Source organism: Erpetoichthys calabaricus, chromosome 16, assembly GCF_900747795.2.
Source record: "Erpetoichthys calabaricus chromosome 16, fErpCal1.3, whole genome shotgun sequence".
Classification (NCBI taxonomy): Eukaryota; Metazoa; Chordata; class Cladistia; order Polypteriformes; family Polypteridae; genus Erpetoichthys; species Erpetoichthys calabaricus.
Genome location: NC_041409.2, coordinates 4,552,149 through 4,569,146, shown reverse-complemented (window position 1 = coordinate 4,569,146; position 16,998 = coordinate 4,552,149). Strand labels below are relative to the sequence as shown.

General features: G+C 37.3%; 1 protein-coding gene across 1 annotated transcript in view; it reads right to left on the bottom strand.

Moving 5' to 3' along the window:
• Nucleotides 1-362: 362 nt before the first annotated feature.
• cyth2 (cytohesin 2) overlaps nt 363-16,998 on the bottom strand; it is a 68,162-nt gene continuing 51,526 nt past the window's right edge. The window contains exons 10-12 of the mRNA XM_028821756.2: nt 7,478-7,549; nt 6,670-6,824; nt 363-1,674 (exon numbers count right to left, since the gene is read on the bottom strand). Of these exons, the coding sequence (XP_028677589.1) occupies nt 1,587-1,674; nt 6,670-6,824; nt 7,478-7,549 (315 nt within the window). The 3' untranslated portion in view covers nt 363-1,586. The remainder of the gene's footprint in view (nt 1,675-6,669; nt 6,825-7,477; nt 7,550-16,998) is intronic.

Sequence of the window (16,998 nt, the reverse complement as noted above, 5' to 3'; positions counted from 1 at the left end):
CGTTTAGTTTGTTCTTTGAGGTTCTCACCCTCCTCATCCTTCTATTTATTATATGTCAAATTATGTCTGTACAGCAGCTACAATTAAAGTAAGATTGCTTCCATGTGCAAGCAGTTTTGCTGAGATTCAAGAAAACAAGATTTGAAATTAGTCTGAACTGGGCTAAGATGTTTTGTGACTCTTATGTCCCTTTTATAATCAAACCTTTTCCTTATGTTCTTAGACCATATCATCAATTGTTATAAAGAGCAGCTAAAACATCAGCTACATTAGGAGAAAATGTGATTCATGCAGTATACAAAAGCCATTTGTTTGTCCAGTTACTTATATTAAAACTGCTTGTTTGATTTAATTAACAAAAAGACTGTACAGGCCATAAGATGCCATTTATTATTATTCATTTGGCACAATGCATGTATCCATGACAGTGTTTAGACTTCGATTCAGAATTCCAAACCATCACATGCCCCCCACCCCCCAACACAGTTCCATTCTTGCAGGTATACACACATTCATGTTTCACTCTCACATCTGCCTGCACACACATACAATGGAGTCTGGGGAATACTTGCAGGGAGAGCAATACTAAAAATCTAATCTTATTTCTTAGAAAAATGTGCACAGTTGGTCATGTTTAAGAAACAAAAAATAAAGAATCTATTTAAATTAAATTAGTGTGGTCCACAATGAGGAAACAAAGTGAGGAAATCCATCAGGATAATCTACCAGCAAAGAAAAAAAAAGAAAGAAAAACACAACAGTATACTAAATATACATACTGAATGGGGGAGGCTGACATACCATGACAACAGACATCAAAAAAAGAAACAAATAGTCTAACAAAAACTGGAGGCACTAGGCTCAATACAAAAGTTTAACAGTGCAATTTAAATTAAAACATAAATGAAAAAGAATAAAACTGTACAATCTTCATTTAAATTCACTTTTGAAAAAAGAAAAAAACATACTTCATTCAAAACACATTATATATATATCTATATACACATATGTAAAAAAGATAAAGAAATATATTTAAAAAAACATGCAAAACTGCCTCTACAACATCATCTAGCACTTCCTACCGCCTTCCTTGGAGAAGATGAGTCTTATAAAAGAGCTGCTTTGTGTTTTATTTAGAGTTCATCACTTAACCCTAACACTTTTTCCATAGGTCACTGAAATCATTCACCTGCAGCATTCTAGTGCAGACAGTGACTCTGCCACGTTCAAGAAAAAAAGCACTTCCTTAGGCTTCAGTTCCCGACATGAGGCTATGTTACTCATTGCCAAGTCCACTAAGCTCATTTCTGTGGCCAACATTGTGCATGTTACCTAAAAATCCTCCTAGTTGCCATCTGCAGTAAACCATAAAACCACAGTCCCAGTAGTGTTCTGTTCTGGAGTGTCAAACCCCAAAGGGAAGCGATAAGTAATCCCAACAGGACTTCAGGGCTCTATGTCCAATATCCAAGTAACCAGAAGGGCCAAGAATTTGGGGCATACAAGCCATTGAAAAACAGAGGGAAGGATATCAGCGATTTTTTTTTTCCCTAAGCAAACAGTGCTAATCCATTCATCAGTTATCCTCATGCCTGCTCCTCCTTCTTTTTCAAAGAGATACGCTTCTTCCTTGCTGCCAGCATTTCATAGAATGGGTCGACACTAACAGCAGACCTGTTGGCGAAAGTACAAAAGTGGCATTTTTGTTTCTGCATTGAAAAAAAATTATGAAAAAGACAGATGGACAAGCAAAGATAGATACATGAACAGATAAGTCCATTAAACAAAGATCAGTGTTGCTACTATTACATCTCAAGGTGAGACTCTTTCAGAATAAAACTCAAACCACTAAATGTTATAAAGCTTAGTAACACTTCACAAGATCAGCCAATACTGGTACATTTCAATGAATATTCAAATAACCATTACTTCAAATAACTAAACAACACATGAACATGGGGTAAATCTGCATCAAAATAATTCTGGTTTTGGAGGTTGAAGTCATGTTATGGATGCAAAAACAGCACTACTTTATATAATTTACCATAATTCTTACACCTATAGATAAATTATACCAGTGCAACATACATCTAAAATAATTATTGGAATGCATCCATAATGGTTTATCTGTGGATAAGGTTGCATTTTTCATTATTTAAACACCTATTATTTATTTAAGTCAATTGGTGAGAAATAAGAGAATGGGGGCCACAAACTAGATCACGTAGTCTCTGAAGCTAGACTGTGCATACTAGATATATATACAGTGCATCCAGAAAGTATTCACAGCGCATCACTTTTTCCACATTTTGTTATGTTACAGCCTTATTCCAAAATGGATTAAATTCATTTTTTCCTCAGAATTCTACACACAACACCCCATTAATGACAACGGGAAAAAAGTTTACTTGAGATTTTTGCAAATTTATTAAAAATAAAAAAACTGAGAAATCACATGTACATAAGTATTCAGAGCCTTTGCCAAGAAGCTCAAAATTGAGCTCAGGTGCATCCTGTTTCCCCTGATCATCCTTGAGATGTTTCTGCAGCTTCATTGGAGTCCACTTGTGGTAAATTCAGTTGATTGGACAGGATTTGGAAAGGCACACACCTGTCTATATAAGGTCCCACAGTTGACAGTTCATGTCAGAGCACAAACCACGCATGAAGTCAAAGGAATTGTCTGTAGACCTCCGAGACAGGATTGTCTCGAGGCACAAATCTGGGGAAGGTTACAGAAAAATTTCTGCTGCTTTGAAGGTCCCAATGAGCACAGTGGCCTCCATCATCCGTAAGTGGATGAAGTTCGAAACCACCAGGACTCTTCCTAGAGCTGGCCGGCCACCTAAACTGAACGATCGGGGGAGAAGGGTCTCAGTCAGGGAGGTGACCAAGAACCTGATGGTCACTCTGTCAGAGCTCCAGAGGTCCACTGTAGAGAGAGGAGAAACTTCCAGAAGGACAACCATCTCTGCAGCAATCCACCAATCAGGCCTGTATGGTAGAGTAGCTAGACGGAAGCCACTCCTTAGTAAAAGGCACATGGCAGCCCGCCTGGAGTTTGCCAAAAGGCACCTGAAAGACTCTCAGACCATGAGAAAGAAAATTCTCTGGTCTGATGAGACAAAGATTGAACTCTTTGGTGTGAATGCCAGGAGTCACATTTGGAGGAAACCAGGCACCGCTCATCACCAGGCCAATACCATCCCTACAGTAAAGCACGGTGGTGGCAGCATTCATGCTATGGGGATGTTTTTCAGTGGCAGGGACTGGGAGAATAGTCAGGATAAAGGGAAAGATGACTGCAGCAATGTACAGAGACATCCTGGATGAAAACCTGCTCCAGAGCGCTCTTGACCTCAGACTGGGGCGACGGTTCATCTTTCAGCAGGACAACGACCCTAAGCACACAGCCAAGATATCAAAGGAGTGGCTTCAGGACAACTCTGTGAATGTCCTTGAGTGGCCCAGCCAGAGCCCAGACTTGAATCCGATTCAACATCTCTGGAGAGATCTTAAAATGGCTGTGCACCAACGCTTCCCATCCAACCTGATGGAGCTTGAGAGGTGCTGCAAAGAGGAATGGGCGAAACTGGCCAAGGATAGGTATGCCAAGCTTGTGGCATCATATTCAAAAAGACTTGAGGCTGTAATTGCTACCAAAAGTGCATCGACAAAGTATTGAGCAAAGGCTGTGAATACTTATGTACATGTGATTTCTCTTTTTTTATTTTTAATAAATTTGCAAAAACCTCAAGTAAACTTTTTTCACGTTGTCATTATGGGGTGTTGTGTGTAGAATTCTGAGGGAAAAAAATGAATTTAATCCATTTTGGAATAAGGCTATAACATAACAAAATGTGGAAAAAGTGATGCGCTGTGAATACTTTCCGGATGCACTGTATTTATATATTTTTTTTTATAAAAGTCAAAAATTGCGTACATTTAGGGAGCAGGTAAAGCTTTCTGTGTGTGGAAGAGCAGAGAAAAATGTAAAAATACTGATAAAACAGTGGGCTGATCAGGAGTCAAAGTGGAGTGGAGTCAAAGTCAATACATTTTTACCAACTCAGACCATATGTAAATTGTAACATAATTTTTAAAATTTCTAATTTCATATATACTAATTCAAATAAATGATTTGTCTTCTAGTTTTCTGATAAAAATATAACCTTTATCTTTTGTTTAATCTTACTCAATGTTTGTAACTTCTTTAATAAATAATAAATTATACTAGTGTGTATAATAGCTATTAACACTTGAAATGACTGAGTTTTAATTTATTTTTCACATTAGGCTGCAAAGCCCCATTTTTAGCAGTGATTATTTCAATACACCAATGGTAAATTCAATTTTTCCTTCCTTAACTAGTCATGTGTTAGAACTAACTGATTATTAGAGAAACATTTCTAATTGCATTAACAATGCCGAAACCTATTATCCTGCTCAGTTGTGTTGCAAGGCACTGGTATTCTTAAATTTCAGTTTCTGGGTTCAAAAATGACCAAAATGACACAGCTAGCATGTTCTAATTAAAGACATAAACTACAAAATGGCTGTTGCCTTTAAGTGAAATGCCAAACGGTAACTGTTGCATCTTTTACCACTACACTTGTAAAATCATTAACACACTGCTAGCTTCAACTGTGCACTCAAACAAATAATTGAGCAACTGCAACAGGTAATCTCTGTGTAATGAAGACTACAATGTAATCAAGACACATTAGTTTTGAGATGTATATTATAGTTTGTTTTTTTTAATATTAAATAAACAGTATTTTTCACTTGGCACTTTAGTGAATTGGACAATTGCAATTACTGTGTGATAACTGTCTTTATAAATAATGCACAGCAACACCATTAGCAACTCATACCACAAATATCCAATGTTGTATGTGCATAGATTGTAGGGGTCTACGTGTATTTCGGGGTTTGTTTTCCAACATTTTTTGTTCTTCAATTTTGTATGTACACACTATTGTCCCATTAATGATTCAAGATGAACATAAATGCAGTTTGCTAAATGTGTTGCCCTAAAGCTTGTCCACATCATGGCAATACCCCTGTCTATTTCTCCCCTAGAATGAATGAATATATCTGTAGTTGTAAGTCTGTTTACATAAAAAAGCAACACAATAGGCTTGACAGCATTTTGTAACTTCACCTTCTTCTTCTTGCTCTTCATCGTTTCCCACTTCTATGTGGGGTCGATGTACTTGATCAACCTTCTCCAAACAACTCTATCATGCACCCCCTCGCCAGTCAATCCCTTTTCCTACACATTGTCTTTTACTTTATCCAACCACCTCCACTTTGGCCTCCCCTGTACTTCCATTCCCATCATTATTCTGCCCACATGTTCATTGTCTTTCCTCATCACATGTCCATACCTCTTCAATCTATTTTCCTGTACTTTCTTAGGTATCTCTCCCACTTTTCTTATACCTCCGAATTTCTCATTTCTTATTATTTTTTTTTTTTTTTAACTCCTCACATCCATCTCAACATTCTCATTCTTCTCTTTTCTGACACATCTAACTTCTTCTCTTGTGCTCCCTTAACTGCCCATGTCTCCGCTCAGAACATCATTTTTGGTCTTACCATTGTCTTAAAAACCTTACATTTACTTTGATTGAGGCACTGGGGTGCAAACCAGACCAACTTGGTGCTGGTCCCAAGCCAGGACAAACAGAGAGGGTTAGTGTCCGGAAGGGCATCTGGCTGTAACACTTTAGCTAAAACCCTAATGATGGAACCAATTCAATCAGTTTCAGGAAATTTTGTTCACAGGTGAGGTTAGATATAACTGCATGACAAACCAATGAATCCGAGGCAGCTATGGAAGTTTCAGAAACATTGTAGAATTATGATGTTAAAGTTGCAGTGAAGTCCTCAGAAAAAGCTTTCAATTTACGGGTCAACCTACATTTTCATCCATCCTTATAGCGAGGAGTTCTTGGTAGTGATCTCATTCTTTCATTTATAAATACAGCGTCCCACTTTCTAGGTTGCTACTTTGTAAAGGTGGTGTACCAAGCATAGCTCACTGGAAGACCACCTCACGGCAAATCCAGAACAGGCTGGATGGATTATCCCCCTCAGCTGTACTGAAGTACATGGTAATTCCCCCAGAAGAACCGTCAAAATGCTGTTAGGGAAAATGTAGTCTAGTCTGTCAAACCACTTGTGTTTGTGCTACTAATATAGCCCTCACCAAGTCACAGAAAATGAGGTAGCACAGCTTATTACTGTAGGGGTGGCGTGTGTGGAATTATTAATAGAAAATAGATAGTAGTGACCACTCTAAACAAGAGAAACAAATTAGCACGGCAAAGCTCATCTTCCAGTGTCACTGATGTTAACTGGGAATGGAGACTGGTGGAAAGGTGGGAAAACTTTAAGAGTGGGAAAAGACAGATGAGACTTTTGAGATGAACAAACACAGAAAAACTGTTCAGCAAGATAAACATTCATTGTCAAAAGATTCAGAGGACAAAAAAAATCTGGTTTAGACAAATAATTTTATAAAATTTACTTAATTTTGAACACAGGTATTATGTGAGTAAATAATTTAACTGACTACATAAACCAGCCTTGAAAGACAAAAACACAGTAAGATGAGATGTCATCATATGAAAAAAAAAACCAAAACTAGAAATAAAAACTTACTTTATACTCTTGATCCATTCATCCTTTTCCTCTGGGGTGGGAGCAGAAATTCGATACACCATGTGATTGCCCTCCACTACTCGCCCATCTGCCTCTGTCTTGCAGGCTTTAATCAACTGACCTCGGTTATTGGGGATGTACAACTCAAAGCAGTTCTAAAATAAAAAAGCAGCATGTAAAAACTTTTGGTAAGGAAAGGAACTTTGCAGCAAATGAGATGGGCAAGTGCAACCGGTTCCAGTTCTATTAATCATCATAATCTGATTACAAGAATATTCAAGATGACTACAATTTGGTTTTTGTGCCTAGACAATCATTTACTCTTACAACTTTGTCTCCCTTTCAGATTAAAAAGACAGGTGGACATATAGGAATGAACAGAACAATATTTGAACATTAAGATATATCTGTGTAAATTATTCTTGTTGCTGTCTCACCACTGAAAAAGGAATAAATATTAACTGAAGGCAAGCCAGAAGAAAGATAGGGGGGGGTAAGTCTCTGGATGGGGCATAACTTGACTCATGTAGCTGCATATCAATATAAATAAGGTTCTTCATTATGTACTTTATTAATAATGTTTTACTTGATGCCACTTAATAACTACTAATAAATAAAAGTTAATTTTGTACTATTTATAAATCTGATGAATTTTGTGGCAGCCTACAAGAATGAACGTTCTTTAATTTCTTGTTAAAGCTAGCTGCTATGTATTTCTTAAACATGCAGCATGTACTACTTAGTGGGTCACCATTACATCCACATAAAAACTGAGGTTTAAGTAAGACAAAAGATTATTAATTCTTACTGGCTTTCTAGGATCTTCTACTTCCCGTATGCTTAGATTTTCCAATGGAATAATTCCTCTTGGCTCTTTGTCCTGTAATTCAAAATAAAATAAAAAATAAAAAGGTCCATCAATACATCCACATATGCCTAATAATAACAACCACAAACATAATCTGACGCTGACAGCTCAGTGCATCCTGTTACAATATGGCCTTAAAACTCTCTGGTTTATTATTGAAGCAAACCATGGTAAATACTTGTAACATGATAAACACTTATACCATCAAAGTTATATCATGTCAAAGGCACGATCTTTTAGATTTATGTTCTCCTTATTTAATAATATTCAAAAATGCATGAACGACGAGAAAAATGCTGTTAATTGTATGTACATACAATTACTTTCACCATAGGCTTAAATCGAGTAAAATGCACTCTTAAAACTTAGATTTTAAATTCTTTCAGAATTACTTTGTAAATAAAGAGGAACGATGACTTATAAAAATTAATTACTCCGTTCAAGGAAAAGTATTTACTGTCAAATAGATCATTATAACAAAAACCCATCAGTATTTGACTTTACTCGTTTGATCAACACTGTGAAAATGTTTAAAGCTTTTACTTGGAAAGGCTCATCAGACAGCAAATTAAACAATGAAGGATTATTAAATTATCTATAATTGCATTTATTAAATTCCAGTTACTATATCTGTCATTCTATTTAAGACAACTGTAAATACTATTTTTTTCCCAATTATATTTGCAGAGCACATACACGGAAATTAAACTGTAAAACAGTAAAATCCATCCATTCATCCATCTATTTTCTTAACCCATTTATCCAGAGCAGGGTTGTGATGAAACTGAAGCCTATCCCAACAAACATCAAGCGCAAGGCAGGAACAATCCCTGGATAGGGTGCCAAGACCATTGCAGGGTGCACACATACACTTGCATGCACACACAAGGGCCAATTTAACAACACTGACCGACCTAACCTGCACGTCTTCAGAATGTGAGGAGAAACCAGAGCGAAAAAAAAAACCCAACTCACACAGACATGAGGAGAACATGTAAACTCCATACAGGAAGCACCAAGAGGTAAACCTTGGTCTCCTTGTTGCAAGGCACTAGTGCTACCACTGTTACATTAGCAATATCCATCCATCCATCCATTTTCCAACGCTGAATCCGAACACAGGGTCACGGGGGTCTGCTGGAGCCAATCCCAGCCAACACAGGGCACAAGGCAGGAACCAATCCCGGGCAGGGTGCCAACTCACTGCAGGACACACACTAACACATCCACACACCAAGCACACACTAGGGCAATTTAGAATCACCAATCCACCTAACCTGCATGTTTTTGGACTGTGGGAGGAAACCGGAGCGCCCGGAGGAAACCCACGCAGACACGGGGAGAACATGCAAACTCCACGCAGGGAGGACCCGGGAATCGAACCTGGGTCTCCTAACTGCGAGGCAGCAGCACTACCACTGCGCCACCGTGCTGCCCCATTAGTAATATGAAAATACTAAATTGTGCAATATTTAGACACATAAGCATTCATTCATACATACATACTGCAATAAAATAATTAAAACCAAAGTCCACTTCAGCAGCTTTCATAGGAGGACACAAAGAGGAAATTGAGGATGAGAAATGCTTAATGGCCAACAACTCAACTGAAACAGTAGAGAGCATACATTTTTACTGCACAAACATCCACATTAGCTGCTTTTCAAAGGTATGCTAAAGTAACAGTTCTTCAAACTGGATAGAAACAGTGTATATGATTGGGCATATCCTACAGTACACAAGAAACCAGACCATTCCAATTGCTGCTAAACCAAAGTATTTTCCTTAAACTTAACAAAGAACTGTTTTATATTTAAAAGGCATTTATCTCGTCTTATAAGCTATTAAAAGAAACTAAACTGTACCAAGAAAATGCACTGTATACCACAACACAACCACTAGAACGGTTCATGGTTATGGTTTTAAAGCAAGATTTGAACCTGCAGATGTATTTTGACATGTACCACACACATAACTCTTCTATTTGCCAAGGACAAGGTAAAGGTTGATTTATTTGAACAAATGACATTTTAGAACAACTTGGTAGACCACCAGTTGTGTTCTGTGTAGCACTTTACACCTAAAATGCATTTAATTATGTGCTTTGATTATCACTCATACAACTCATTTACTTGGGCACTTCTTTTGGTCAGTTGTCTATATGTAAATTTCCATGAATATACTCTTTTTTTCTCTTGTCGTTGCTTTTTTTGATGCTTTATCGTACAGAGCGTTATAATTTTACTGAATGCTATGGTAGTGTGCAGTGAGTATAATAATCATTATGTCTCTGTGATTGTGCTGTATTTATATATTTACACATAGATTGTAGCTTGCATTCATACACAGAGTGTTTTAGCTTGTACTCGGAAAGTAGATGTTATATAAATTGTAAGACAAAGCCCTTTAGAAATATAAAAACCTACAGACGCACTTTAAAATGGTACAGAGCAAAATTTTTTATATAATTGTTAACTTGCCAGACAATTCTAGTTACAGAGAAAGCAAAAGAAGAAAGTGCATCAGGGATATTAACAAAACATTAATAGGAGTATTTGATTTGCAAACAAACATGCCCATAACTAAGGAGAAAGCAGTGTCTAAGCCTTGCCCAGAAATTAAACACGATCAATAAACAAAATGCTCTTTACAGAGAGAGAGAGGGCAGGAGGGAGAGATGGGGGGGGGGGGGGAGCTAAGAGATGAAGACCGTGAAAAGATGAACTATAATAAAAAATTGCCCTATTGCTCATATCAAATTGATACCTACCTAGCACACTTAATATATCTTCTTGAAAAAACAGAAAACTGGTTTTAAACTCTCCGATTACATAAGCTGCTACATTTGAGCCCATGTCCTACTCATGGATTTTGCCTGACAGTAACATCAAATAAAATAATGAAGGACTTTGGAATGATGAACAATTTATTAATTACCATAATGAGTCACTTTTGATTGTATTTTGTATGAAATGTATGTTGGGTTATTTATTTTTTATAATAAAAATGTCTTGACTTAATGAGATTGAGAGTTAGCAAAGAATTATATTGGTTCTGCAACATACAGAAATAGAACAATTACACTAAAAGCAAAAAAATTTAATATGGCTCAATTAAACAGTTTCCTAGCACAGAATAATGTTTTAGCATTCATTTCCCATTCTTATGCTCTGATTGTAAATAATATCTCATGACCATTACAGGTATATTAAGTTTTCCAGGTATGCTGGCAAAACAGAGGAAAAGGATTTAAAAACAAATACATTTTTATTTCTAAACCGGAGGTTGGGGGTGGAGACAACAACATTAAATGAAACATGTTATTCAAACAAGTTGCATATGTTTTACACATTCACATACTGGTACAAATAATAGCAATTTTTGGCATGAAAATTTGAGTGGGTCTGCACAGACCAGGCAGAGAGACAGAGAGAGATAATGTCAGAAGGGACAGCTCCATTCTGAGAAGCTGTATGGAGGGTATGTATGTATGTGAGAGAGAGGGAGAGATTGTCAAGCGCTAAACTTACAAGAGCGGCTCTTCTGCTTAAGCTCATTGGCTTTGGAATGTGAACACCTGCGATCTCTGAGTGATCTCAGATTAGATTGGCTCGAGCCCAATTTATGTTAAATGGGGAAACAGCTAAATTGTATTATACATAAGTAACCAACATGATTCATGATAATTATGACAGCTACTACATAAGAGTACAAGTTCTCACCTTAATAATTAAAATCACAAAAAAACTATAATAAGTACTTAAAAGGGCTGTATCCTTTACAAAAGGCACAAACCTATTGAGTTGATAGAACAGTGGCTAATTTAACAAATGGAATTAAGAACTACACTGCAGAGACATTAGCAGTACAAACTTCATTAACTTCTCTATTGAGAAAATCAAAAATAAAAGACCCTAGATCTCAGCATCACAATGGAAATGTCATACTATCTTGGTAAAACCTGTCTCACCTTGCATTTAACACTTAAGAAATTTTAATCCTGTAACAGAACAGGAAGTCTCAACTTTTAATTTCTAAAACAAAACCTACTACTTGTTCCCTAGATCCGGTGCCAACAAAACTGTAAAAAGCACAATGGATGTTCTTGTAGCACCTATTCTTAGTATTATCAAAAGCTCACTATTGCATGGCACAGTACCTGATGCACTAAAACTATCAGTCATTCAACCATTACTTGAGAAGTCAGACCTAGCATGCTATAAACGACATTCTGATATCCTCTGATGAAGGAAATTCCACTGTAATTATGTTCTTAGACTTCATTGCACTGTTTGACATCATTGACCATTCTATTTTACTACACAGGCTGAAAATGATATTGGGCATACAAACAATGCTCTTGTCTAATTTAGTTCTTATTTATCAAATTGATTCCAGTATGTACAGAAATGTGCTGACAGTACTCCATCATTATACACAGAAGTGAGATATGGTGTTCCACAGGACTCAGAACTTGGACCTGTACTGTTTTCACTTTACATGCTTCCACTGGGATTTATTATTGAAAACTCGTACACAGATGACACCCAGTCATGCCTTTCCTTTAGGCCAAATTACATTTCTCTAACGTTATCCTTAATTAGATGTACTGCTGTAAGTATTTTTGCAAGAACAAGAAAATACAAACACATAACGCCAGTTGTTAAATTCTTACACTGGCTCTCTGTTAGTTATTTTAAAATCCTCCTTTTAACATATAAATTCTGAAATGGCCAAGATCCTGCCTACTTATCTGAACTTATCATTACTTACAAAACAGAGTGCACATTAAGATCTCAAGATGCTGGTCTGCTTATGATTGCAAGGATTAATAAAATAAGAGTGCTCTCCCACCCACTCTAGACCCTTACCAATACACATATAGACCCAACAGGTCAACAGATGACGTCATTTCCACTGTCCTCCACACTGTACTGCTTCACCTATAACAGCGTGGAACATATGCACAACTGCTGTTTGTGGATTACAGTTCTTCTTTACTATCATAACCAGCAGACTGTTTTCCGAGATGTCCAACCTAAGCCTCCAACGTAACATCTGCCTGTGGATACAGGACTTTTTAACAAACATTGTCACTTCTCATAGGAACACCACAAGGCTGTGTGTTGAGCCCTTTCCTTTACTCTCTGTATACATATGACTGCATACTAGCCCACAACACCAATGCCATTATTAAATTTGTAGATGATACAATAATAGTGCAGCTGATCAGTGATGGACACGAGACTGCCTACAGGGAGGAAGTATGACTGACAGACTGAATAACTTGATACTTAACACGAAAAAAAACTACAAAACTGATCATCGTTTTCAAGAAGAAGCAGGATGATCATCAGCCCCTGAATGTAAACAGTGACAAAATGGAGAGAGTCTCTAGTTTTAGGATCTTGGGTACCTACATCTTAGAAGATCTCACAAGGACAATAAAAAGTGACTTTACTTTCTAAGAAACTTCAACTTCAGGAAAGTTGATCTGGCACAAAAGATTCTGGTGCATTTTTATCTTTGTTCCATGGAGAGTGTCCTAACTCATGGGATACTCGTGTGGTATGCAAACAGCTTAACAGATGAAAAAAAGGCTCTACAGAGAATCATAACAGCAGAGAAAATTACCAACACACCTTTGCCTACCTTGAAAGACATCTAAACCTCTTGATGTCTACAGAAGACATCCAGCATCATAAACTTGTATCACCCAGCACATGAACTGTCTGAACTTCTTCCTCAGGGAAGAGATATAGGTCTATTACAGCACACACCACAAGACTGATGATCAGTTTCTAACCCAAAGTGATTACTATATTAAATTCTGTACTGAAATCGCACAGCTTATAGACGGAATTGTGAAATATCATATGCATCGTTATTATTTATTATCTTAATTTGGGCAATTATTAAAAATACTTTTTTGTCATATGCTGACAATTGTGTAATGTGTGAGTTGTATACGTTAGAATATTAGATGTGTGGTTTTTAACAGTATAGTTTTAAGCATTTCAAGTAGTGTAGCTGAATCTCACTGTATGTGTTATGCAATGACAATAAAGGAATCTTAAACCTTAAGAGGTGCCCCCTTCAGTCTCAGCTTTTAAATCCCGGCGGAAGACTCACTACTTCAGTTTAGCATATCCAGACTAGAGCTGCTGATTAACTGTGCATACTACATCTCTGCTGTTAGTCATTTGTACTAGAACATAAGTAATACAGTCATATGAAAAAGTTTGGGAACCCATCTCAGCCTGCATAATAATTAACTCTACTTTCAACAAAAAAGATAACAGTGGTGTTAAATTAACTGCTCAATGCTGATTACTTGCAACACCAAATTGGTTGGATTAGCTTGTTAAGCCTTGAACTTCATAGACAGGTGTGTCCAATCATGAGAAAAGGTATTTAAGGTAGTCAATTGCAAGTTGTGCTTCCCTTTGACTCTCCTCTGAAGAGTGACAGCATGGGATCCTCAAAGCAACTCTCAAAAGATCTAAAAACAAAGATTGTTCAGTCTCATGGTTTACGGGAAGGCTACAAAAAGCCATCTCAGAGGTTTAAACTGTCAGTTTCAACTGTAAGGAATGGAATCAGGAAATGGAAGACCACAGGCACAGTTGCTGTTAAACCCAGCAGGTCTGGCAGGCCAAGAAAAATCCAGGAGCAGCATATGCACAGGATTGTGAAAATGGTTATAGACAACCCACAGATCACCTCCAAAGACCTGGAAGAATATCTTGCTGCAGATGGTGTATCTGTACATTGTTCTACAATTCAGCGCAATTTGCACAAAGAACATCTGAATGGCAGGGTGATGAGAAAGAAGCTCTTTCTGCACTCACACCACAGACAGAGTCGCTTGTTGTATGCAAATGCTCATTTAGACAAGCCAGATTAATTTTGGAACAAAGCGCTTTGGACTGATGAGACAAAAATGGAGTTATTTGGTCATAACAAAAAGCGATTTGCATGGCAGAAGACCAACACTGCATTCCAAGAAAAACACCTGCTACCTACTGTCAAATTTGGTAGAGGTTCCATCATGCTGTGTGGCTGTGTAGCTAGTTCAGGGACTGGAACCTTGTTAAAGTCGAGGGTCAGATGAATTCAACCCAATATTAACAAATTCTTCAGGATAATGTTCAAGCATCACTCACAAAGTTGAAGTTATGCAGTGGTTGGATATTCCAACAAGACAATGACCCAAAATACAGTTCGAAATCTACAAAGGCATTCATGCAGAGGGAGAAGAACAATGTTCTGGTACGGCCATCACAGTCCCCTGACTTGAATATCATCGAATATCTATGGGATGAATTGAAGCAGGCTGTCCATGCTCAGCAGCCATCAAATTTAACTGAACTGGAGAGATTCTGTATGGAAGAATGGTCAGAAATACCTCCATCCAGACTCCAGGCACTCGTCAAAGGCTATAAGAGGCATCTAGAGGTTGTTTCATTTACAAAAGAAGGCTCAACTAAGTATTGATGTAATATCTCTGTTGGGGTGCCCAAATTTATGCATCTAATTTTGTTATGATGCATAGTGCATATTTTCTGTTAATCCAATAATCTTAATGTCACTGCTGAAATACTACTGTTTCCATAAGGCATGTCATATATTAAAAGGAAGTTGCTACTTTGAAAGCTCAGCCAATAATAAACAAAAATCCAAAGAATTAAGAGGGGTTCCCAAACTTTTTCATATGGCTGTATATTAAAAGGAAGTTGCTACTTTGAAAGCATGCCAATGATAAACAAAAATCCAAACAATTAAGAGGGGTTCCCAAACTTTTTCATATGACTGTATATTTATAATTTGTTGCTAACACTCACCTACTCTGTTTCTCTTCTATGTACTCACAAGTGGCACTTAGTGCCACTGCTCTAATGCCAAGTTGTTTGTCTGCCTATGGAAAAATCTTCTCTGATAAAGGAGCACTGGAGTAATTGGATACAAAGGTCCTTTCATCAAAATGGTCGGTCCAGCACTGACTCCGTTGTGAAATGGCCAGCAGGAGGGAAGCAGCTTGTTGACTGAGGTCTCTAGGACTCTAAACAACTTTGAATCCTCTTATGTGATATAATCAATTCTTGAATTTTGCTCTATACCTGTACTATTACTGTTGTACTACTGTTTTGTATTCCTGAAGAGGCAATGATATATTGACTTTCTAGATCTGTGAATACGATTACTTGTGTTCTGTTCTGTGCATTGTATTTACCGGATTTTTTGACACCTACTGTACGCCCAACCTACCTAGAAACAAGTCTCTCTGAATTGCCTTTCCTAAGGTTTCCACCAAAGAATTGGTTTCCCCTACAATTGTTTTTTTTTGTCTTCCTAAGGACGCAACGTAGGGGGTCTTTGAAAAAACAAGGCCTGTTAAAGCCCACTGCATAAGTCCTTGTGTGATTTTGGGCTATACAAAAAAAAAAAAAAAACTGAGCTGAAAATTCAAGGCTGCACATGTGCATATATGATCCAAGATATTTTGAGAATACCATAGGGTCCAAGGGCCTAGCTAAAAATTTCACATACTCCAAAAAGAAATATTTTCTAGGTAAGAAACTAAGAACAAATCACGGAAAACTTTAAAATATGACAACTAAGCTGAGTTTGCTAAAAAATTAGACTGTACACAGCAAGACTGAAAAGGAAAATGGTTTTTAAGTAAATCAATCTGAATTAAACTGATTAATTATGTATAGCTGCTTACATTCTTGTACAAATGGATTGTCATCAAGTTGCGCATACAACTAAACAGAAAAAAATAACACTGAAGCAAACACATAGTTGTGTTATGAAAACCCAAATCACTGTTATTGAATGTTACTATGTGTACTAAAATGTCAAAATAAACACAATAGAAAAGGTAAGTCTAGTGTTCACTGCTGCACTGATGCAGATTTACTACACATTCTTTGTGTGAAATGTTTTGAAACAGTCACTAATGTACAGCCCAGTGTTGCAATTGAGACTGTACAAACAGTTTTCTTTGTGCACTTTTCTTATATTTTTTTCTGTAGATTGCCATATGGGAGGGTAGAATATCATTGCCGGACCAGCATGATCAACGCACACCTTATGCTAAAGCAGGCTACCACAGCACGTGGCTTAATGATTTTAACATTTCTCCTCACACCAACCTTGACAGTTGCTGCACTGTGAACAGTGCTTGGGGGGTTCGGGGGATTTTCAACATCTTGCTTTTCTCCTTGCACTTGATCATATTTTGCCAGTTTGTTACACTTCACACAACCAATTCCGATCAGTGCCGTGTCATGCATGACACCCTCCATGTCAACAACTGAGGACCAATTCACATCATCATAACTATTGCTCAATTCAAACAATGGTTCAGTTTCAGTTCACTCTAGAACGGTCTTAATGGCTTCTGCTTTGCAATTGCATTTTCCATTGGAAGCTCCGCCCCACTCATTAATATTGAT